The sequence below is a fragment of the Taudactylus pleione genome, unplaced genomic scaffold (genome assembly GCF_031769625.1).
Source record: "Taudactylus pleione unplaced genomic scaffold, aTauple2 ptg000129l, whole genome shotgun sequence".
NCBI lineage: Eukaryota > Metazoa > Chordata > Amphibia > Anura > Myobatrachidae > Taudactylus > Taudactylus pleione.
Genome location: NW_028284531.1, coordinates 9,103,065 through 9,127,903, shown reverse-complemented (window position 1 = coordinate 9,127,903; position 24,839 = coordinate 9,103,065). Strand labels below are relative to the sequence as shown.

General features: G+C 42.5%; 1 protein-coding gene across 1 annotated transcript; it reads right to left on the bottom strand.

Moving 5' to 3' along the window:
* Positions 1-63: 63 nt before the first annotated feature.
* On the bottom strand, positions 64-23,138 carry GATM (glycine amidinotransferase). Its single transcript, XM_088472830.1, has 9 exons — positions 23,007-23,138; positions 18,514-18,717; positions 16,622-16,817; positions 9,619-9,809; positions 7,037-7,174; positions 5,890-6,054; positions 5,680-5,743; positions 2,472-2,588; positions 64-470 (listed from the first exon to the last, which is right to left on the bottom strand). The coding sequence occupies exons 1-9, from the start codon at positions 23,073-23,075 to the stop codon at positions 358-360; spliced, it is 1,257 nt and encodes a 418-aa protein (XP_088328956.1). The 5' UTR covers positions 23,076-23,138; the 3' UTR covers positions 64-357.
* Between the last annotated feature and the right edge of the window lie 1,701 nt (positions 23,139-24,839).

Below are 24,839 nucleotides of genomic sequence, written 5' to 3'. Positions count from 1 at the left end.
ATAGTCGCCTTTTATGATAAAACAGAGGCAGACAGATAAAATGAATGCACCCATTTTCCTTGACACTGTGCAGTTGTGAACTATTTATTATTTAACTCTTCAATGCAAATGCAACATACAGTATTAAAAATGGTTTAACTCAGCAGAAACAGCAAATAAATGTGTCACTCAGCATTTTGTTGGTCTTAAAAAAAAAAAGCTTAATTTTAGAGGGCAAAATAATTATCTTTGTCGCTAAACCCTTTCATGTCAGAAGAGCTTGCAGGTCTCCCTGCAAAGACTACATTATGATAATAGCTTTGTTTATAAATTGAGGTGCTAATAAGCTGATGCACTGCTTTTTCCCAGCTTTACTTATTAGCTGAAATAGGATTGCAGGCTTCCACGGCGACGAACATCACAAGTCCAGCAGTGGAATCCTCCTCCTAATGAATTCGCATGGCGAATACTCACTTTAACAGTGGAGATGCCTGTCAATAAAAACAGATCGTCATTGATCAGTTGATAAATCAAATAGCACTTTTTCAAATCTGCATATTTATGTAATTTTTCTTATTTTATTATTGTAATATGCCATCATATTCTAAAATATTGCATAAAAACCTTGGACAGATTTATCAAACCTAGAGAGGACAAATGGAGGTGTTACCCATAATAACAAAAACAGAATCTAGCTATCTGTTTTTAGTATGTACTAGATAAATCACAGCTATAATCTGATTGGTTGTTACAGTTGCCTGATGGAAGAGACAAATTTTTAGGTTCTGGGGTGGGGGGCGTGGGGGCAATTTAGTGTATTGTGTATTTAGTTTTTCTTTAGTGTATAGAGATGGTCTGGCTCATACTATGCATACGTATGCAAACATCAATGCTTGGGAACCACTCGGGACGTAATCCCGACCGCCGGTTTCCCGACTGCCTAATCCCGGCAAGGCACTAATGACAGGCATGTCATTAGACCTATGCCGGGAGCCCGACACCCGCCTTACCGATTGAAGGTAAGCCGGGCGCGGACAGCCGCGGGGGAGGGGGGAAAGTTAGGTTCGGGGCTTCCGGGGGGGACTTAGAGTTAGGCACCAACCCGGGAGGTTAGGGTTAGACTAGGGGAAGGGGGGGTTAGGGTTAGGCACCCCTGGGAGCAGGTTAGGGATAGGCAACCCCCTAGGGGACTTAGGTTTATGCTGCGGGGAAGGGGGGAGTAGGTTTAAGCATTTATGGGGGGGGATTAGGGTTAAGCACTTGGGGGAGGAGGTTAGTGTTAGGCACCCCTAAGGGAGGGTTAGGAGGGGGGGGGTAGGTTAGTTATTACCCTAAGGACGATCGGGATTTCCTCCTCTGTCGGGCGGCCGCTGTCGGGATTAGAACCGCCGGCCATGCGGCTGGCGGTAAATCATACTGAATCCCAATGTTTCAGGATATCAGCAGTAGATTAATCAGGGCAGGGACAGGGCTAATCTGTTGGTTACCCAGAAACAGCTGGGAAGAATTAAAAGTTAAGTGAAAAGAAAACAATTTTAGCTCTGGCTCTAATTCTATGTGTATTGATAAATGCAGAGATGGTTCAAGAGATTGGGTGCCATGTGCAGTCCCCCCCCCCTCTCACTGGCGCATATTTCCAGAGACTCTGGCACTGTGTTAAAGTCTACTGCGCATGAATCGCTCTCGGGGTAAATGGTGCAGGCGCCATGTTCCCCATGATAACTGCAGGGGCCGATGTAGAGGTAAGTATAATTATATGGGTGCAGGGTGTGTGGTGTGGGCCATCCTGGACCTCACGCCCTGCACCCATTGTAGTTTATGCCTACTGACAAATGCATTGTACCACGTCTCTTGTTCTGTATGCTGGCACATGTGATGACTCTTTATTCAGCTTCTGTTTATTCATTAATGTTATTTCATTTTAAACTATAAATATTTTCTACATGTTCAATGTTTAATACTCAGACAATAACTAATGCTGGGCATACACGGCCAGATAAAATGCCTGTCAGACCGACAGACATTTTATCTGGCCGGCTGCCAGCCGCAGATGTTGCCGGCATACACTGTGAGATTTCTCTTACAGTGTATAAGTCCGACATCCGCGCTCCGCCCCCGGGGGAGGAGACATTTCCCTGTTCCTTCCATAGGAAGGAACACAGGAAATGTCTGTCGGCCGCGCTGGGCATACACTGCCCGATGCGGCCGACAGTTTACCGGGTAAATATCGCATCGGATGGGCATGCTGGACAATCCTGCATGCCCGACCGAGCAATATTTAACCCTCGGTCGCCCCCCCCCACACGCTGCAATTATCGGGGCGATCCGCCGATATCAGGCGGATCGCCCCGATAATTGTAGCGTGTATGACCAGCATAACCAGTCAAAGTAATATAAAGGAAGGTATTTGTTTGTAAATTTTATTTTAATAACGCTGTACCTAGTATCTCTTGGTATGTACTGAAAGTGACATGATTTACTATGCAACTCACCTAACTTCTCAAACATCTTATGAATGGAAGTCTCGTTGGCATCCACCATTACACGTTTCTCATCTAACATTAAGACATTCATTGAGAGCCATTTTGAGGACATCCACAGAGGATGATCTAAAACAGAACAAAACAAAGTATTGGGTATGTCTGGGGCTGGCATTGCTTTACAGGGATTAAATATAAGTTAAATAAAAATAATAAAAGTATTATGGGATAGACATAAAAAAAGAGGGATGGAAATATTATATCTACAGCCTAGGTTTGTTGAACAGACTGAATGTAAAGATTAGACAACTCTCTGACTGTAAGGTATATTTGAATACAACCATGAAAGCATTAGTTTGTCTAATCAACAGCGTTTTCTGCCATTTGTGGGGTTCAAACAGTAAAAGGAATTTATATTATTAAAAAACATGTTTCATTAAAGACTCATCCCATTTTCATTCAAGACTTCTGTAATTTATTCTATGTGAAGCATTCTGCTCCTTAGATACATCTGTAGCCTATGACAGGTACAGGAGTGCTGCACCAGCTGCTGTCAAGTAGATACTGCACTTCTGGGATTCCACAATCCGGGATTCCACCTTCAGCCCTACACCTATCACCAAGTTACCAGGATTCCATTGTTAGCCATACAGCCCATCACCAAGATTCCATTTTCAGCCTAACACACCTGCCCAAGTTACAATAGTTAACATGGTTTACACCTTTAGCAGTACACTTTTTCCCCAAGTTATTTGATGAAACCTGTATTTCAATGTCAGCCCTTCTCCATGCAATACGTTTCAAAAGGAGTTCACCTTCAGCCTTATACTCCTCATCAACTTACAATAGGATACCAGTATTTCACCTTCAGTCCTGCACTCCTCACCAAATTACAAGAGAGAGAAACCAGATTCCACTTTAAGCCATTCAACCCACTGTAAGCTACAGGAAGTAAAAAAATGGCCGCACTCAAATCTAATGTTCTAGTTACAAGAGAGACACAAGATTCTGTCTTCAACCCTACACCCCTCGCAAAGTTGCAAAAGGTAACCAGGATTCCACCTTCAGCCCTGCACTACTCACCAAGTTACAAGTAATAGCCAGGATTCCACCTTCAGCTCTGCACTACTCACCAAGTTACAAGTAATAGCCAGGATTCCACCTTCAGCTCTGCACTACTCACCAAGTTACAAGTGATAGCCAGGATTCCACCTTCAGCTCTGCACTACTCACCAAGTTGCACGTGATAGCCAAGATTCCACCTTCAGCCCTGCACTACTCACCAAGTTACACGTGATAGCCAGGATTCCACCTTCAGCTCTACACTACTCACCAAGTTACACGTGATAGCCAGGATTCCACCTTCAGCCCTGCACTACTCACCAAGTTACAAGTGATAACCAGGATTCCACCTTCAGCCCTGCACTACTCATCAAGTTACAAGTGATAGCCAGTATTCCACCTTCAGCCCTGTACTACTCACCAAGTTACAAGTGATAGCCAGGATTCCACCTTCAGCCCTCTACTAGTCACCAAGTTACAAGTGATTGCCAGGATTCCACCTTCAGCCCTGCACTACTCACCAAGTTACACGTAATAGCCAGGATTCCACTTTCAGTTACATGTGATAGCCAGGATTCCACCTTCAGCCCTGCACTACTCACCAAGTTACACGTAATAGCCAGGATTCCACCTTCAGTTACATGTGATAGCCAGGATTCCACCTTCAGCCCTGCACTACTCACCAAGTTATAAGTGATAGCCAGGATTCAACCTTCAGCCCTGCACTACTCACCAAGTTACACGTGATAGCCAGGATTCCACCTTCAGCCCTGCACTACTCACCAAGTTACAAGCGATAGCCAGGATTCAACCTTCAGCCCTGCACCACTCACCAAGTTACACGTGATAGCCAGGATTCAACCTTCAGCCCTGCACCACTCACCAAGTTACACGTGATAGCCAGGATTCCACCTTCAGCCCTGCACCACTCACCAAGTTACACGTGATAGCCAGGATTCCACCTTCAGCCCTGCACTACTCATCAAGTTACAAGTGATAGCCAGGATTCCACCTTCAGCCCTGCACCACTCACCAAGTTACACGTGATAGCCAGGATTCCACCTTCAGCCCTGCACTACTCACCAAGTTACAAGTAATAGCCAAGATTCCACCTTCAGTTACATGTGATAGCCAGGATTCCACTTTCAGCCCTACACTACTGACCAAGTTACACGTGATAGCCAGGATTCCACCTTCAGCCCTGCACCACTCACCAAGTTACAAGTGATAGCCAGAATTCCACCTTCAGTTACAAGTGATAGCCAGAATTCCACCTTCAGTTACATGTGATAGCCAGGATTCCACTTTCAGCCCTGCACTACTCCCCAAGTTACAAGTGATATCCAAGATTCCACATTCAGCCCTGCACCACTCACCAAGTTACAAGTGATAGCCAGGATTACACCTTCAGCCCTGCACCACTCGCCAAGTTACAAGCGATAGCCAGGATTCAACCTTCAGCTCTGCAGCACTCACCAAGTTACACGTGATAGCCAGGATTCCACCTCCAGCCCTGCATTACTCACCAATTTAGAAGGGATAATAAGAAATAGATTCCACTTTCAGCCCTGCACTACTCACTAAGTTATAAGGGGATTCCATATTCAGCCCTCTTCTCCTCACCAAGTTACAACAGGATTACACATTTAGCCCTGCACTCCTCACCAAGTTACAATAGAGAATCAAAATTCTACCTACACCTCTCATCAAGTTACAAAATGTAACCGGGGTTCCACCTTCAGCTCTATATATACCCATCACCAAGTTACAATTGAGAAACAAATTCTGCCATCAACCCTACACTGGTAACCAAGTTATAAAAAGTAACCAGGATTCCACCTTCAGCCATACACCCTTAACCAAGTCACAAGAAATAACATGGATTTCACCTTCAATCCTATACCCTTCACTGAGTTACAAGAGATAACCAGGATTCCAACTTAGGCCCTACACCAAATTACAGGAGGTCCCCAGGATCTACATTCAGCCCTTAGTCTCCTCATCCAATTACTCCATCATCACCGTGAGGTGCCCAGTATCCCATGTTAAGTATAAGATGGCATTTTTGTCTGAGTGCAATAATATTTTTTAGACTTGCATATAAAGATGCATGCATCATATAGACTTGACAAGACAAGGAAACATGAATTATTCCTACCATCTGGGATGAGTGGAGTGGGGGGAGTGACAACAGTCCAGCCAGCCTTCTTAAACAGTTCAATCTATTAAAATATACATGTAAAAACAAGTCGGTTTGTACAACAGTTACTATTACAGGAAAATCCAGTTATGATCAGGTCATATCCATAGTAAGGTTGATATATGTATTGTTCTTTCACAACAAAAAAACACATTTATTGCTATTCACCTGATGGCAGGGCCGATCTGGGTTAGAAAGTACAAGACCTGGTCCAATAATATTGAAGGTGGCATCAATGTGCATAGGATTAGGATCCTTAAATGAGATGACATGCACTTTGTACTCTGGTGCCAGATGTCGGCGCATCCATTCAATTCCGAGGTAGTTTGTCACCTAACAGTCAATAAGAAATTGATTAAACACAGTCTGTCACATTTATTTGATTGCTAGTTTTGTAATGGAAAAGAAAATGTAAATATTAATATACTAATGTCTTTATTTCCTATTAAGTCAATAGCGTATGTCACAACACTCTCATAGATGTCAACTGTTGAATACAATTTCTACGAATATTTTGTGATTATGGGGCATATGTATCAAAGCTTGATGTGAGATAAAAATGTGAAATATATATCACAAACCAATCAGCTCCAAACTATAATTTCTTAAACACAGCCTGCAAAATGTAAGTAAGAAGCTGATTGGTTGGTGATATATATCTCACAATTTTATCTCACATCAAGCTTTGATACATATGCCCCTAAACCTGTGTTCCTTTGGTAGATTATATATGAACACAAGACACTACTTAATTATATCAACTTTTACAGCCTACATATGAGAACAGATATTGATAATTGAGCAAAAAGTTGTACGATTAGTTGGTAGATATTAAATAAATAAATAAATAAAAAAACAACCAGGAAGAAACATTTAAAAAACATGTGTTGTGGGAATTTTCGAGTACTGCTTGAGTAATTAATGCTTATCCACAACCCAACGACAACTCTCAGTTTAAGATAAACAAATAAGTTAGTATGTTATAAAAAGACAAGCCTAGGGGTCATCTATCCCGTTCTACCAGTACCAGACCTCCCCAATGTCAGTGAGGATTTTAGTGTTGGGTAAATGAGACTCTCGTCTAAAGACGCTGGTACTGATATGACATGCCAAACTGAATTCTGTCCTGCTACTGGATTACTCTATCTGAGCGCAATTCATTACAGCTAATTGCAGGTGCCTACTTACATGTGCATGTGCTAATACATAGCCTAACTGTCATTATTTAAGTTGTTTAAGACTGCAAACAAAAGTATAATAAATTGTTTTATTCAAAAGAAACTCTGACTCAGACGACTGCACATGATCACTTTACCTGGCTTCGCTGTGCAAATATATCTCTCCCAGCTCTCATGAAGTCAGCAGCATCAAAACAGGGCTCAAACTCTGTAGTAACAAATTTCCCTTGAGCAGCAAGCTTGTGCCTGTCTTCTACAGTACGAATAGGGTATTCCTAAAAGAAAGACACTCAAATAGTAAATATCTAAGTCCTCGGCTTCCGTTATCACAATGAGCCCCAATAAATAATTTCACTTGGTCAAACTGTATGTGATAAACCACCCAGTTTTGCAGTGTGAAAGTGATGGGTACACAGAGTCAGTACACAAGGGTTGTTACCTGACTACATTTAAAGACCATATTCAAACTATTAATCAATGAAATAGTCATTTATACTGCTCTTAACATGTATAACAACAATGGAAATTTTATAACATGCATATAAAATAGCATTACGTTTTACAGTTTCGCTTTTCAGAAACTGCTGTTTATTGTACACACAGTGAAATAATCACTGATGGGCAGCTATTAAAGTCATTCAACTGTGAGCCCTGAAGAATAGGGTCCTCATTCATTTTGAGTCTCCGTGGCTTGTATATAGCTTTATGCTAAGTGCTGTGTATAACACTACAGATACATTAGTGCTTTAAAAATAGGTCATATACTATAATAATATAATTATTGTTGATTTACTACTGACAACCAAGGCAGCAATAAAGACTTGATAACAGTGTTATCAGGTAACATTCCTGTTCTTGAGCATGGAGAACTGATTTTGTCCCTGAAATGATTGCATACAGCAAATGAATGATGATTAGAACTATTAGTTGAGGTTCTATGCATTGTGTTAATTACAGGCTGTGTTGGGTTAGCTCTATATTGCACTACAACCCCCTCTTGTGGAGAATAAATATTCCAGTATTTTTTGTAGTAGAACATTTTAAGAATGAGGTCAATTCAATTAAGGATAATGCAAAATCACTCATTCCGGGGCGATGCACAGGATATGTGCAGTGCGTACAAATCCGGTACATAAGGCAGGATTCATTTGTGCATTTTAATACACAACCCTAATGGGCTGCAAACTAAACTAAAATGCACGATGTAGGGATGATGTATGGGTGATTAAGGAGTGATGTAGTGTGCCTTTGCTGGTGTGCAAATGTCGTCACAATGGTCCATTGTCCGTGCATCATTCCTAATTAAATTGTCTGCTATGATGCTAAAATAACCCAATGTTTTGTTACAGATTTTCTTTTTATTATATAAGCTTATGGCATTTAGCTAATGTATTCAAGGCAGACAGTATGCTTTTAGTCAGGAAGCACAAGACTGTGAGCAGCTTTAAAAACACTCTACATAACAGAGAATATTGGCTATTCCCAAACTATCCCATAATAAGACTGTATACAGCAGTCCATATCAGTTTTAGCAAAGCTATGAGTCACCTAGGGACTGAGAGATGGTTGCCATTAATGATGTAATCTCCTAGTATTGTTTTCTGCTAGACAGTAAACTAACATGCCAAACATATTTATAGGGGATGTCTGGTCAGATTAAAAATAGAAAACTAAAGTTACAAAGCGGGGTTTCTTTCAGATAATGCAGAACTTAAAGACAGAGCTACATGGGAACAATGAACAAAGGGAACTACAAAATATAATATGTTTCTATGTTTTGGTTAAAATAATAATTTTTCATCATTTTGTGATGAAATAAATGTAGTGCACATCTTAAATTGTAGAGTGCAATTGTGTAGTTCTCTGCGTATAGTGTTTATTGTTGTATCATTGTGTACTAATGATTGTGGAGTCAAAAACATGCCACACAAGTGTTTTATTCTATTATAAAATATTGGCAACTTAATGTTTTATCATAAATATTAGTAACTTTAATTTGTTTTATCACAAATATTAATAACTTTTTAAATGTTTTAGTATATTGATTTTACAATACAAACACTGAAGAAATAAATCTGTTAAATGTAATAAAATTTTAACTGTCAGTAAACGTCTTGCTGGCTGGCAAGAGCTGAATGAATGCAGTTATTATAGTATAAAAATAGTCTTAAATGGCCCTACGCCCACTACGTACATAAATATGCATAAACTGGAAATACTCACAACAAATACTTACACACTACCCAATATGACTTGCGCAATGGTGCAGTAAAATGGGAGGACCTTCGTAGATTCCTAGCAAGTCACTTGGTGCATCTCGATTAAGGTAAGACCATATTCACATGAAATGATAAAATAACATGGACTACATCTGTACACATACATACACTACACATGCGGCACAAACACAGGATACACACAAGATACAGTATACCTGCGCTCACAAAACACACCTGGCATCATGCTGCAGAGGAGCCAGGGCCCTGCAAGTAGCCTCAGCCTGTGCTCTTCAGCACCCTCTGGTGGTCTGAGACTGCAGAGAGCTGCACACTGCCAGCATTTCCTCTCCGTTAGCCCATTTGGCAGTCCTGCCACCAACTATACATGAGAGAAAGTACCAATGGGGAAGTAAAGCTGGAAAAGGCAGCACATTAGCCCTTTTTCTTTATTTCATAGTTTTAGCACATGATATAATTGGAAGCCGACTAATAACAGTTACCTGGTCATAGAGGTCATCAGCCATTGTTGGTTTAGGTGCAGTGGTCCACTTTGCCCCACGGCGGAAATAATCCTTAATTAGAGGACGGTAGGCAGAGTATTCAAAGAAGCGGGATCTCCAAGCCATGGGGGCTTCAATGATCTCGTTGCCAACAACCAGCAGGATGTCTCTAGGCATAGCAGCATATAAACCTAAAGACACAATGCAGGAGATTCATTTCTGCTACATCTATCTTTATTGTGTGATGAATTGCCCAAGGTCCTGATTCAGAGATTTATGAAAAGCCGATATTTTTGCAGATCGAGCGATTGTTGCAAATGCGCAAAAGCAGCACTGTGCACGCACAGCGATTGCATTGTGATTACTCTCACACGTAGGGACCACTCGCAAAGTGAGTGACGGATATTCACGTTTGGAGATGGTAATGGGGGGGTGGTTAGAAAAACCACAGTTTAAACACCGTCTCATGGGCGTGCATAAATTAGCCATTGGCCATCTCCTTCGCAGCATGAGAGCTCTCTGCGTGTGTTTGCGGCTGGTCAGACGTGACTTGCATGGTGTGTGACTGCCCCGATGTGCGTCAATGTTACCAATGTATACGCAGATATGAGAAGGCAGCAGTGGGCGTCCCTATGCTTGGCTGTGCTTTGGAAGGCATTAGCATATTTTAGCAACCGTGATCCATAAGAGATCGCAGTTGCGAATGCGTTATCGATTAAATCTCTGAATCAGGCCCCAATACCACAGTCCCCATTGAAAAAAAAATGTGACTGTGATATCTTGCATTACTTAACTGTACACAGAATATATATCTGATATCTACAGCTTTCCGATATTGATGAATAGCACATAGCAGGGATACTTAAATTATGCAGAAAGTGCGCCGTTTCCAAGAGAAAGGTTACCAGGTTGCTAGGACACATTGGACCATTTCTATTCACAATCTCTTTTTTCTAATTTATTATTGTGGATCCTATACTATTCTAGGGCAGATTATATACATATATATGTATTATGTATAAAGAAAATACACATATATAAATGTACTCACATAAATACAGTATATGCCTTGACAAAGTAGCATGTTTGCTAGGACTGTACAATCAGATTATTATTATGTCCTCTACCGGAATAAGATGAATTATACTCCTCTAAAACTGCTGAGTGTACCCCTCATATACAGTGCATCCGGAAAGTATTCACAACGCTTCACTTTTTCCACATTTTGTTATGTTACAGCCTTATTCCAAAATGGAATAAATTCATTTTGTCCTCAAAATTCTACACAGAATACCCCATAATGACAACGTGTAAAAAATGTTTTTTGAGATTTTTGCAAATTTAATTAATAACAAAAAACTAAGAAATCACATGTACATAAGTATTCACAACCTTTGCTCAATACTTTGTTCATGCACCTTTGGCAGCAATTACAGCCTCAAGTCTTTTTGAATATGATGCCACAAACTTGGCACATCTTTGTGCAGTTTTGCCCATTCCTCTTTGCAGCACCTCTCAAGCTCCATCAGGTTGGATGGGAAGCATCGGTGCACAGCCATTTTCAGATCTCTCCAGAGATGTTCAACTGGATTCACGTCTGGGCTCTGGCTGGGCCACTCAAGGACATACACAGAGTTGTCCTGAAGCCACTCCTTTGATATCTTGGCTGTGTGCTTAGGGTTGTTGTCCTGCTGAAAGATGAACCGTCGCCCCAGTCTGAGGTCAAGAGCACTCTGGATCAGGTTTTCACCCAGGATGTCGCTGTACATTGCTGTATTCATCTTTCCCTCTATCCTGACTAGTCTCCCAGTTCCTGCCGCTGAAAAACATCCCCACAGCATGATGCTGCCACCACCATGCTTCACTGTAGGGATAAAAATTGGCCTTTTGATGAGCAGTGCCTGGTTTCCTCCAAGCATAACGCCTGGCATTCACGCCAAAGAGTTCAATACTTTTCTCATCATGGTCTGAGAGTCCTTCAGGTGCATTTTGGCAAACTCCAGGCTGGCTGCCATGTGCTTTTTACTAAGGAGTGGCTTCCGTCTGGCCACTCTACCACACAGGCCTGATTGGTGGATTGCTACAGAGATGGTTGTCCTTTTGGAAGGTTCTCCTCTCTCCACAGAGGAATGCTGTAGCTCTGACAGAGTGACTATCGGGTTATTGGTCACCTCCATGACTAGGGACCTTCTCCCACGATAGCTCAGTGTAGACGGCCAGCCAACTCTAGGAAGAGTCCTGGTAGTTCAGAACTTCTTTCATTTAGAACCTTCAAAGCAGCAGATATTTTTCTGTACCCTTCCGCAGATTTGTGCCTCCTGTCTCGGAGGTCTACAGACAATTCCTTGGACTTCATGCTTGGTTTGTGCTCTGACATACACAATCAAGTGTGGGACCTTATATAGACATGTGTGTATGCCTTTCAAAATCATGTCCAATCAACTGAATTTACCACAGGTGGACTCAAATTAAGTTGTAGGAACAGCTCAAGGATGATCAGTGGAAACAGGATGCACCTGAGCTCAATTTGGAGCTTCATCGCAAAGGCCGTGAATACTTATGTACATGTGATTTCTTAGTGGGGGTTTTTTGTTAAATTTGCAAAAATCTCAAAAAAACTTTTTACACGTAGTCATTATGGGGTATTGTGTGTAGAATTTTGAGGACAAAAATGAATTTATTCCATATTGGAATAAAGCTGTAACATAACAAAATGTGGAAAAAGTGAAGCGCTGTGAATATTTTCCGGATGCACTGTATATAAACTAGCTGTTGCCCACGGCTTCGTCCACGATGAAATCGCTTCTGCCTACAATTTTTTTATTTGAGTTGTTCTAGTTGTATATATATAGGGGTACTGTCGCAGAAATAACCCACGTGACCAGCAGCGCTATACAGACTGGTGGCAGCAGCACCTTCACCTACAACTCACACCAATGTCACTGTGTGCCCTGTGCATGGACTGCTATGTAGCCTATCCTATTCACCCACCACTCACACCAATGTCACTGTGTGTCCTGTGCATGGACTGCTATGTAGCCTTTCCTATTCACCCACCACTCACACCAATGTCACTGTGTGCCCTGTGCACGGACTGCTATGTAGCCTCTCCTATTCAAGTGAACACAGGCCCAAAGCACCTCTCCCTCCACCCTGCCATGCAAATGGCATCACACCTATCTCTTGCAGTGATGATGTCAATAAATTATGATTTTGGTATTGCTCAGTTTTTACTTGACGGATCGAGATGAAACAAAGTACAGGTTATTTCTAGGAGTTTCTACTGCTACATGATGCTGTTTCATGAAAATTGTTTTTGTCGTTTTTGCGCCAACTTGGAATAGACAGACACAATGGCCCTCATTCAGAGGCGGTCGGAGGATGCAAGTGGTCGCTCAGAAACTGGGCGGCCGCTTGCATCCTGACTGGCCGCCTCTGTTTCGGTCGTTAGGCTGTGGGTTTACACCCACAGCTCTAACGACCGCTAGGGTGATGGTCGCGATGGTCATAGACCATAGACCATCGCGACCATCAGGGCTTACGACGAGACCCTAGGGTAGGGTCTCACTTGTCGTAAGCCCTGGAGAGCTTCTGGCTCTGTCAGAGCCGGAAGCTCTCCACTGACATCACTAGTGATGTCAGTGGGGCTTCCCCCAAACGGCAGGTATTCCCATGGGAACGCCTCCGTTTGGGCTGCCACCCCCCGGCCCGCCTTCCAAATGGGGCGAGCTGTCAATCAACATCGACAGCTTGCCCCCTTTGGAAAGAGACACGCTACGACTGGCGCTGTCGGTCGTAGCGGGTCTCACGCATGCGCACGAAGGAGCCGGCTCCCTCGTGCGCATGCGCGCTGGACAAACATCGAGGCGGCCGTGCGGTTGTAGACCGTACGGCCGCCTCTGAATGAAGCCCAATGTTTTTATAATATTAATATAGATTAAGAAAAATATACAGATATAGATAACATTAGTCTATACACATTACATTTGAATTTATCAGAGAGGTAATAGCTTACATTATCAGCCTAGTCTGCATAGTATAGTAGTCACAGGAAAATACCATATTCCCACAAGAATGAGGGATGAAAATTTTATGTAACTTTTCGTGGCAGTGAATTTAATAACAGTTGGCAAAACATATTCTTATCCTGACAATACTTTGAAATTATGTAGATGGTAATTGAGTACATAGAGAGCTTAAAGAAGAACACACAAAAAGCACAGCTAGCTCCTTGTCAGAAGGTGGTGACTGTCATAGCTGGTAACATAGTAACACCACCGGTACTCTTGTTTTGGGGCTTATGCTGTCACCTGGCGGAGGAGCAGTTAATCTGTGAAGCAGAGTTACGTCATGGACCAGAAATTCCCTCAATGGTTAGTGCAAACCCACACAGCCTGTGAAACTGTTGATTATGATTGAAAGCCATTTGCTGCCATGGCAACATACATTGGCATGAGAATCCCAGCAACAAAGCTTCTACTCATGAGCTCTGAGTGGACAACTTAATGAATGCCCTTTTCATCTGGCTGCTTGTGGAGAGATAAGTGCCCCTCACTGTTCTTTGCCACCTCAACAAGATCTGACCAATGTACCTCCAGGCTTGCATGGACTAATAATAAGTGGGCGAATTCAAAACAAAATAATATAAACCTAGCTTATACAATTAAACCTGATTAAAAAAATTTTTTTTACCAGTACAAACTTTTTTTTCTCTAAGTATTACAGCATAAGGGACATTGGGCCTGATTCAGAGCCGTTCGCTATTTGCGGTCGTTCGTGCAAAAACAAGGGGTGGCTATTCAAATGATCCGTTCGCAAATTGCAGTCTGTTCACACCTCTAAGTCTGAACGAGCGAGCAAAACATACGCTCGTTTATTTGATAGAAACGCCCCCTGGCCGCTCGCACCATACGTCATGTCCGCTATTTATTAGATTAATCGAGTACATCGTACAGCGTTTGAACTGCTCGCTATTCTTGTGGTTGGTTTTTTCAACCGCTATTTTGCGAGCAGTTCTGAGTTAAAAAAAACCAAGTGACGTGGTCAATGACGCTGCTGTATTAATTATGCACTCCCTTAAAATGCCCGTTTTGACCTTTAAGCACGCCTGCGTTCGAATTCCACTCCCCCGTTTTCAAACAACTTCCCCTGTTACCACCCACATACGCCTCATTCTGTCACTCAAAATAGCAGGCACTCGCTATATAGCGTACAAACGATTTTCGGCCGCACTGACTGGTTCGTGCATGTGTACTAAAAACCGTACGCATGCGCAGATGTGCGAACATCGCTCGGAAAGAGCGTACGGCCGCAAGCGAGCGGCTCTGAATGAGGGCCATTATTGAAAGCTTCTTATCAGCCTGCTGTGATATTCTCATGCTGAAGGAAAAGATAAGTCACTCTATTTTTAACAAAGCTGGCCTCTTCTGTGGTAGAATTACATTACATAGAATAAAGTCCAAAACATGTAATTCATTAAACTGTGACAATTTAATGTTCTGAATATTTTGTCAAATTGTCCAGGGAAAAAGGTTAAGTTCAAGTCTTAAAAACATGTATTTTTTTCTGTAAATGGGTAGTTTATTTTATGTAGGATATTGGACCTGATTGAGACCCGCTCGCTAGATGCGGCCGCTCGCTCCCAGCGAATGGAAATTCAGCTATGTGACGTCAAGGCATCCGCTCGCACAGCAAGACATAAGCACTCCCACTATGTCTTGGCGAGCGATCACTTTGTGTTTATAGACGCCCTCCAGCCTGTCTTTAGCTGCCCACTAGCGTACGTCATCTCCAGGAAGTATATACAAGCATCGGAACATCGGGAACCATCAGATCTGACCGCAGCGCTTGTGGTTGACTGTACCCTACCGCAAGCACTGCGAGCAGTTCAGTGTAAATATCAACCAGGTGACATGAACTACGACGCTGCCTGTTAATTATGCACGCCCCATAAACAGCGTTGAAACACTCTGGCATGCCTGCGTCCGCAGCACCACTCCCCCGTTACTAATGCTCTGCCCCTGTTACTACCCACAAACGGAATCTCCTGTCACTCATTCCACTGGGAAGTCATGGCAGGATGAACGAGCACATTCCGATCGCTCGTACTAGTTTGTGCACTACACACATGTGCACATTAGCGATCATCGTCTGCAACGAGCGGCCACTTGCTAGCTCTGAATCAGGCCCCTTGTCTCCAATGCATAGTTACTTTTCCAAATGAACACTTGCCATTATGACTGCTGCCATGTTAGGAGGCAAGAGAATCTCCAGACTGTAGGGTAGGGATGGGGAACCTCAGGCCCGGGGGCCGTATAAGGCCCCCGGAATTATTTGGTCTGGCCTTCTAAGCTTTTTTATGCTAGCCTCATCTGGCTAGCAGGGTGCCTAGAATGGCACCCTGCAGCCTGAATCTATGCAGCGGTGCCGCCTTAGGACGCTTCAGATGGTCACACCGCTGCCCTTACAGCTCCCCGGAGCATCGTTAAGATGCTCCGGGCATTGCTCTAATCACAGGCGATTGTGGCCCCGCCCATGCAGTTATGGGAAACATGGTTAGATCACTCCAGCATATCGCTGCTTTCACCAGCACACTTATCATACATTTAGAGGAGGAGGGGCAGAGTAATAGGGTAACTCACTGACCAATTAAATTGCACATTTTCCTTTGTATGCACTATACACAACATGAGAATGACATTGGGTAGAAAGCCCTGATAGAGGAAGGTTTAAAGGAGGAAAAGCCTTCATGTGGCCTAGCCTGCACACACAACTAATTTATTATTACTGTATTATTATTTTTTTACTTTTTATTTTTCTAGTATTATAAAAGTTATTTCTATGCCCCTGCAATTATGGTGTTAAGGACACTGGAAATGAAAGGAGTGGCAGGGAACAGAAGGCCTCAGAGCCACACGTACAGTAGCACACATAGGCCAAGAATGGGCCTGTTCCTAAATTTCTGTCAGGTGACAGGAACTTCCCATACTTTTTGGTGACTTACCTGAAGATTGGAAGTGAGGAGTTTTATACTGAACTGACCAATCGATTATTTCAGGCCTCTGTACAGTAACACCTTCACGTTGTAAAATATTGCACATTTCCTCGATCTCCTGTACAGCCTTCTTCACGTGTTCCTGAGGAAATCCCAGGCCTCCATGCTTCTGGTAGAAAGGCCAGTACTTTTCATACGTGTTTGCCTAAATATGGATGAAACCAATTTATACATAAATACTTGTGAAAATAATACTGATCTCATTTTGTTTTTCTCATGGAAGATACTTCAGTTTCAGTTGTCAGATTTGTTGCCATTACCCAAGATGCTCGGATTCCTGCATATGTCACATACTGTAGCCCAGTCAATTCAACGTCTCTTTTACTTTCTGGGAAAAATATTTTGAGAACCAGATGCAACACTAGATGTCATGGACAGCTGCCTCCTGAAAGTAGTTAATGACTTTGCCAGACCAGCTCTGTCACTCACTGCTACATTTCTCTGGTGACGGCTACGCATTAACCCTTTGGCTGCCACTGCTGGCCATGAAAAGGATGTTGTTGAGCCATAAAATATTTAGGACACAACATAAGGAAGTATGGGGACTCTTAAAATATGTCTTTTGTTGCACGTTAGCACACCTCATTCAGAAACCACAATGTGTGCAGCAGGGGAGGGTTTGCTGGGAAAGATTTTATTTTTGGGGGGGATAGTTTAGTTTCCCTGTGCCTGAGGTCTGCAGCAGTACAAGAACACCAGCTGTCCCTGTGACACATGCCTCACATTCTGCCCAAGTCCACTTATATGCACAGGAGTCAGATGTTATGTAAGAAGCATCATATAATAATATTACTATTTTCTCATCAACCCCTTAACCAGGTCATCCTCATTACTGTCTGTGTGTATCTTTTATATAATAGAAGGGGAATATTATGCAACATCATCGTACTACTCACTCAAAACTACAGTAACAAACTGTTTTAGAATACATTTTTAAAAGGAAACAATGTTACTAGTTTACATATCAGAAAACTGTTGTTTTGTTATATATATTCATTTCATTTATTAGTATTCTCTTTGGCATATTTGTATATAATTATTTTATAATAAAAAAAATAAAACACAGAAGATATCCTTTTAATATCACAAATAATTAGAACCATTTACTGTATGGATTAAAATGCACCTACCGATTTCCCCGGTACCTAAAGGTCTTCTTACCAAGCTTTAATTTGAATGTGGTAAGCAAGGGCCTGATTCAGAGAAGGACACTAATGCGATCGCAGCTGCGATTTCATGCGAAACGCAGCTGCGAAAATATGCTAATGTTAGCAAAGATCACCTGAGCAAAAAGACGCCCACTGCTGCCTTCTTACCTGCGTGCGATGACACATACCTATGTAAACATCGATAACATCGAAGCACATCGGCGGTCACCTTACCTTTGTGGCAGTTCTGACCTGCCGCAGCCTTGGGTGCTCTTCTGACACGCAGAGCTGCGTATGCAATAGCAGTGACTAATTTATGCACGCCCATGTAACGGCGTTTAAACGGACAGGCAAGCCTGCATTTTTGTGACCACTGCCCGTTATCACCCACAAACGCTGATAGTCTGACACTCGCTTAGCGATGGATTCCTCTGTGCGCGCATAACTGCAATGCGATCGCAGCACACGCGCAGTGTGATGCATACACAATGGCAAATAATCACTCGATCTGTGTGAAAATTGCATTATCGTCAGTCTCTGAATCAGGCCCTAAGGATGGAGGATAATCTGGCATTGCAGGGCCCTCTTACCTCATGGCCCTGTACCCATTGGAGTTCTGTCACTGGATGTAGATAGTGTTACTATGATTTTGTTGCTTGTGTATTTTTTTGTTAAATTAAATTATCCACCTACCTTCACTTCTACTGTAAATGGAGGAACATTTGCATTTTCTGGTCTCCCCACAATGACTTCCTCCAGAGGGTCCCATTCATTGTAAGAGCAGACAGGACTGTCCTGGGGGACAGTTTCGTCAGCAGTGCAGGCTTTTTGGGTTGCTGCAGCTGCCTGGGTGCTCTGGAAAGATCGCTGCACCCATCCAACGAGGCCTTTCCTCAGCTGAAATGAAAGGAGAAGCTTGGTAACAAACAGCCTAGCCCATTTTTTGGTAATAAAATGATTACATTCCTGAGCTTCACTAATATGGTGTTCTGCTACAATAACAACCAGACTGGCTATACTGAAATGTACACATTACCTTAATTAAATTGAATATCAGGTGGATTGAAAGTGGTAGGAGCTTGGACACTGATGTGACATTTGCTTTTGCAGTGTGCGCCCCTGCAGACTTTTACACCTCTCCACACTCCCGAATGCACTTGCAATTTGTGGAGCCGTCTTCCAGAAGCAGCATGCATAGCATAGCAAAATGGAGCGTTACTTGCAGTACTATACGTAGTAGTACACATACGGTGCGTCTTGTAAAAGGTCCCCTGCAAATGTATGTATTGTGAAGCTTAGCAAAATATGTTGCTAATTAATGTTCATAGGGGCAATGTATCAAAGCTTGATGTCAGATAAAATTGTGACATATTTATCACCAACCAATCAGCTCCAAACTATCATTTCTTAAACACAGCCTGCAAAATGTAAGTTAGAATCTGATTAGTTGGTGATATATATTTCACAATTTTATCTCACATCAAGCTTTGATACATATGCCCTATAAAGTGAAGTATAAAATAATCGAGACAGTGCTATTAAATAAGGTGAGAATGTATTAAGCCTGTGTGTTTCCATTCCTTTATGCATCCCTCTTGTGGTGACTGATAGTACTGTATGCTTTCATGACTGTTGGGGAAGTGCTCCTAGTAAGTGCCTCTTGTCTTTGGAATTTATGGCCATGCTGTGTGCACTTCTAGCCTTTCATTCATGCTCCCCTGCACGTACACAGCTCACTTGCTTTGTCAAACAGTCCAATCAGTTGCACTGTGACCCCTTTACTGTTGGAAACCCAGTGGTCAAAGTAAACCAAATAACAGCTGCTGTAAACAGGATTATTGCTCCTATCTTATCTAGAAGCGTGGTCTGAGCATGTGGTCCTCCTATGGACAGAGCACATGCTATAGGATGCCTGACACGTCTTGCTTAACCCTCATATTGCTGGGGCAAAAAAACAGGATAACAGCACTTTTCTTAACTCATGCAAAGGAATATAGGCCCTCATTCAGAGGCGCTCGCAAAATGCGAGTGGACGCTCTGAATGTGGGCGGCCGCTTGCCTTTTGGAGTGTGGCCCCCTTGTCGCTAGTTAAGCTGTGGGTTACCACCCACAGCTTTAGCGACCGACCAGGTTGATGGTCGCGATGGTCAAGACCATCGCAACCATCGGGGCTTGCAACGAGACCTTGAGGTTGGGTCTCGGCAACCGTAAGCCCCAGGGAGCTTCCTGCTCTGATCGAGCAGGAAGCTCCCCACTGACATAACTGCTGATGTCAGTGCGGCCACCCACAAAACGGCATGCGTTCCTTTTGTGAAGCCACCCCCCTCCCCGCCTACTAAATGGGGCGAACTGTCGATCAACATTGACAGCCGCCCCGTTGGTAGTGAGCCCCGGAGCGAGAGAGTTTCTCTCTCACTCCGGGGCTTGCGCACGCGTAGTGTGGCCGCTGCACGTGCGCAGGGCCTAAACATCGACTGGCTTGCGACAATTGCGGCAATCCGCAGCTAGTGTATGGGGGCTATTACTTCTCATTGGTTGACTGCGTATGGACACTTACAGCTGACAGAAATAAAATCATTAGTATTGCGGTTATAGTATATCAAGTTGTGGCTGTCTATTCATATTACTTAATAGCCATTTCTATTTGACCTAATGCAGATAAGAAGATTTCTATTTGAGATTTCAGGTGTAAAACCACAGATGTTGAAATGTTTAATACATTTTAAATACATTTTATATGGAAAATACGATTCTCATATTAGTAACTGCCAAGTGCTTGGGGCGTGGAGATGCCATGGTGGCTGGCTGTGCCTCTTTGGAAAGCCTGGGATCCAATACTTTGCCCCCAACCCCTCTGCGCTCATATGTATATATGACACTTCATTACATTATTATATTGCATACCAATAGGGTAATGTGATTTTCACAACACAGACAAGCCACATCTCTATGGTATCATGGGGCATAAGTACACACACTTGTACACATTTCATAAATATGGTGATAATGCTACTGTTTTTAGCCGGACCAATTAAAATGAGCCTTATTGATCCCCAGCTGTTGACTGTGGAACCAGAAGTCCAATCATTCATTGGCATATCTATCATGAGTGCAGGGTGTGCGGTGCACACGGGCCCCAGGGTCCAGGAGGGTGCACAGCGCACACCCTACACCCAGGTTTAATGCAATGCAGTAGCAGCACAAAACATTTAGAAAATGGCACAGTGCTATTTTCCTGGAGATTTGCACATGTCCAGTACAGAAGTCTCCAGGACCATAGCATGGGCGCCATGTCACTGGAGACTTGTGCATGCACATTGCCAGAGTCTACTGCACTGCAGAGAGGAGGGGGCTTGCACGGAGTCTGCACATAGACCTGCTCCTATCTTAAGCCGCGTATCCACTTGCCGATTAAAATGAGCGATTGAACAATAACGACATCATTATCATTCAATCGCTCATTAATCGTGCATGAATCGGGCATGAAAATTTGGAAAACGATCAGAGATGCGTGCTCCCGTTTATCGTTTCCGACATCAATCATCGTCCAAACATGCCGGTCAATCTGCCGATAACGACAGATTGGGCATGTTCGGGGATGAGGGAGGGTGCCTGCAATGAATAACATATCGTTCAGTGTGGGCACCTACAGGATGAGGAACGACTGAACGATTACGATATCATAATCGTTCAAAAGTTCCTCAGTCAGCAAGTGGATACGCACCTGTAAACTGCCCCTGAGACCAAGCATCTTGTGATTCCTCAACTCTTGGGCAACAACCCATACCAACCATCATACAATGCAAGATGGCATCTAGCAGGGCATGCTGGGAATTGTAGTTCCACAGCAGCAGGATAACCACAAGTTGCCTACATTTGTTTAACTCATGATGTTACAAATCAATACAGACAGCTTGGCTGCAAAACAGGAGATATATATAATAAACGTTAAAATACATTTTCATTGCTGGCATGTGGCTTGTGATTTATCATAGTGTGAAAAGAAAAAATATGAGGTCTGTTAGATGAATAAATTAAGTAATTAGCAAAACAATAAATATTGTTAAACATTTTAGCCTAAATTTGCATCCTTTGGACCACAACGCTATTTCATTTGTGCCAAAATGTACTTTACAAAACAAGCTTTATGGTCTTAAGCCAGGTACCTACTGGTTAACACTAGGTAAAATGTGAATAAAAATGCCATGTGAAAAGTATTCTTACTAGTCTTGGGAGGACACTATAGGATTCCTAAGTCAGTTTTTCACAGTAAATGCATTGAATAGAACACAAAATGTTCTAAAATATATACCCACACCCTTTATCATGTGTTGTACTGGCATTACAAATGGTAGAAATATACAAGTTATTAACAACAGTGGTTAGGAGGCATTACGCACTGCATTATTACAGGATCCATACACCTTTTCCAAAACTGCCCCTGAAGACCAGTGCACTTGTCATGCATACCTATTAAGAATTGGTAAAAAATCTGGAAAATTATTATTTTTTGAAAGCTTGAAACTACAAAACCCAGCATCCTGTGCTGATTGGGATTGTAGTTCTAAGAACAGCAGCAGATCAATAGTTTGCTTCCCTTACAAAAACATGTGTAAAGCAGTGTGGAATATATTTTGTCTAGAACTAGTGATCACAGGGGGCCATAGGAAAGGGACAAGTTAATGTTAAATTTAGCATTTATTTCTCTAGCATGTGTTGAGAGTTGTGCTCTTTCTATTTTCTTGATACATCCAATAGAGGGAAATAAAATCTAATCTGTAAAATAGATTTATCATCCACAGTTCCCAGGCTCCGCTGACAGATACAAGGAGATGATTGAACTGAATGCAGTTGTCAATGTGAATATGAAAAGAACAGAGCAAATCTGATAACAGAGACATTTAACAAATTGCAGCCTTGGCAATATCAATATGAAAGATAACATGGTCAGTTTACCAATATAAAATCCATTCTAAGGATGCTGATTGTAATAAGGCACTAGAAAGATAAACCCATAATGGCAATTTGGCTGCAGCCTCTTTCTATATATAACTGCATGTAAATGTGTTACATGATCTGACGTAATACTGTATGAATTGCAGTAACCAGACACTTAATGGGAGAAGCTGCCTGAGCCAGGGTTATGCAATGTGTACAGGCATGGAATGTAAGGCAGGAATACAGACCATAGATCCTATGTAGTGAACAGCTTCAGCTCCCCTGCTTCCTCCTCTCACACACCTCACCCGCAGCATGGTGATCACCTATAGGTAGTAATGTTCTCACTGAATGAAAAAGAGCTGTGAGCTCTGGGTTATCTCCACTAAAGGGGTATAGAGCAAGCCTGGGCTGTAAAGCTCTTTATATGAACTCCACATCCCTCTCCATTGGCTGATGCTGCTAACAGGTGGTGATAGTGTCAGAGCTAAAGGTCACAAATTCCCAGATTAGAACGTGTCTCTTCCAAGAAACATAATAGCTTTTCCCTTTTTTAGCTGCGGCAAGACAGTGAGGATCAATGTGTAAGAAAATAAAGCGTAGTAACATCTGCCGGGCCTATACAGACAATGCAAGCACTGATGATGTAAACAACTGCTAGTAGAACATCTGGTGACAGTGTGTGTGTGTGAGTGTGTGTGTGTGTGTGTGTGTGTGTTAGGGAATTTATGGTCTATGTACTAAGCAGTGATAAGTGACAGAGTGAAAAGTGATAAGTCTATGATAAGTGCCAGCCAATCAGCTCCCAACTGTAATTTTTCAAAGACGGGCCTATTCATTAAACCTAAAAATTCTCTAGAGATAATTAGGTTTAGAACTCGCATGGAGTTCTAGCTAATTATAGGTGGAATTCATCATTCCACCTCTCCATAAGTATCTATTCCGAAAAGCTGTCATTTTTGCGATGACAGCTTTTCGGGAAATAGATACTTTTCTCTGCCTACACTACCTTATCGCATATGGAAACAGTGCTGCGCATGCGCTGTTACATCTGTAAAACCAGCGCATGCGCAGCACTGCCTACAGATGCGTTAAGTTTGTGTACCCCCCCTCCCCCCCCACCCCCCTCCGCTCACCCCCCCCCCCGACTTACCTGTCCGCGCAGCAGCCTCCGGCTCCGTCCTGCTAGTCTGTCATGTGGTTTCCCAGCAGACCACATGACAGATTAGAAAAAAAAATAAAAAAAATTTTTTTCTAAACTTTCTTGTGCTCTGCTGGGGAGCACACATGTCCGACCAGCCTCCGGAGCCTGAGGACGGAGCAGAGCGCCGGAGGGACTCGTCGGGGGACATGCACACGCGGATACAGGTAAGTTTCACCTGCTATTCGCCACCTCACAGTGGCGAATAGTAACTGCATCAAATTCCGAAAATTTATAATTTTCGGAATTTGATGAATACCACAATTTCCACATCCCCATACTAATGTATGGGGAGTGTGGAAATTAACGCAGGGGAACTTAGCAAGGAGATATCTGTGATATCTCCTGTGCTAAGTGGCTACATGAATACCAAAATAACGTTATTTAAGGAAAATGTCCTTAAAAACGTTATTTAGTGTTGATGAATAGGCCCCTAAGTCTGTTCATGAATACCAAAATAACGTTATTTAAGGAAAATGTCCTTAAAAACGTTATTTTAGTGTTGATGAATAGGCCCTTAAGTCTGTTCATGAATACCAAAATAACGTTATTTAAGGAAAATGTCCTTAAAAATTTTATTATAGTGTTGATGAATAGGCCCCACAGCCTGTGAGATGACAGTTAGAAACTGATTGGCTACACTTATCACAGATTTATCACTTTTCACTCTGTCACTTATCACTGCTTAGTACATAGACCCCTTAGACTGTAAGCTCCAGTGACTGATGTGAATGCTGACCTATTCTCTGTGTAGCACTGCACAGTGTGATTGGCACTAATTAAGTAAACAATAATATTAATAATAATGACCATCTGATTATTTCAGGCCTACAAATGAAATACTTACAAATATGAGTTAGGGATTTTCTTTCCTTTTTCG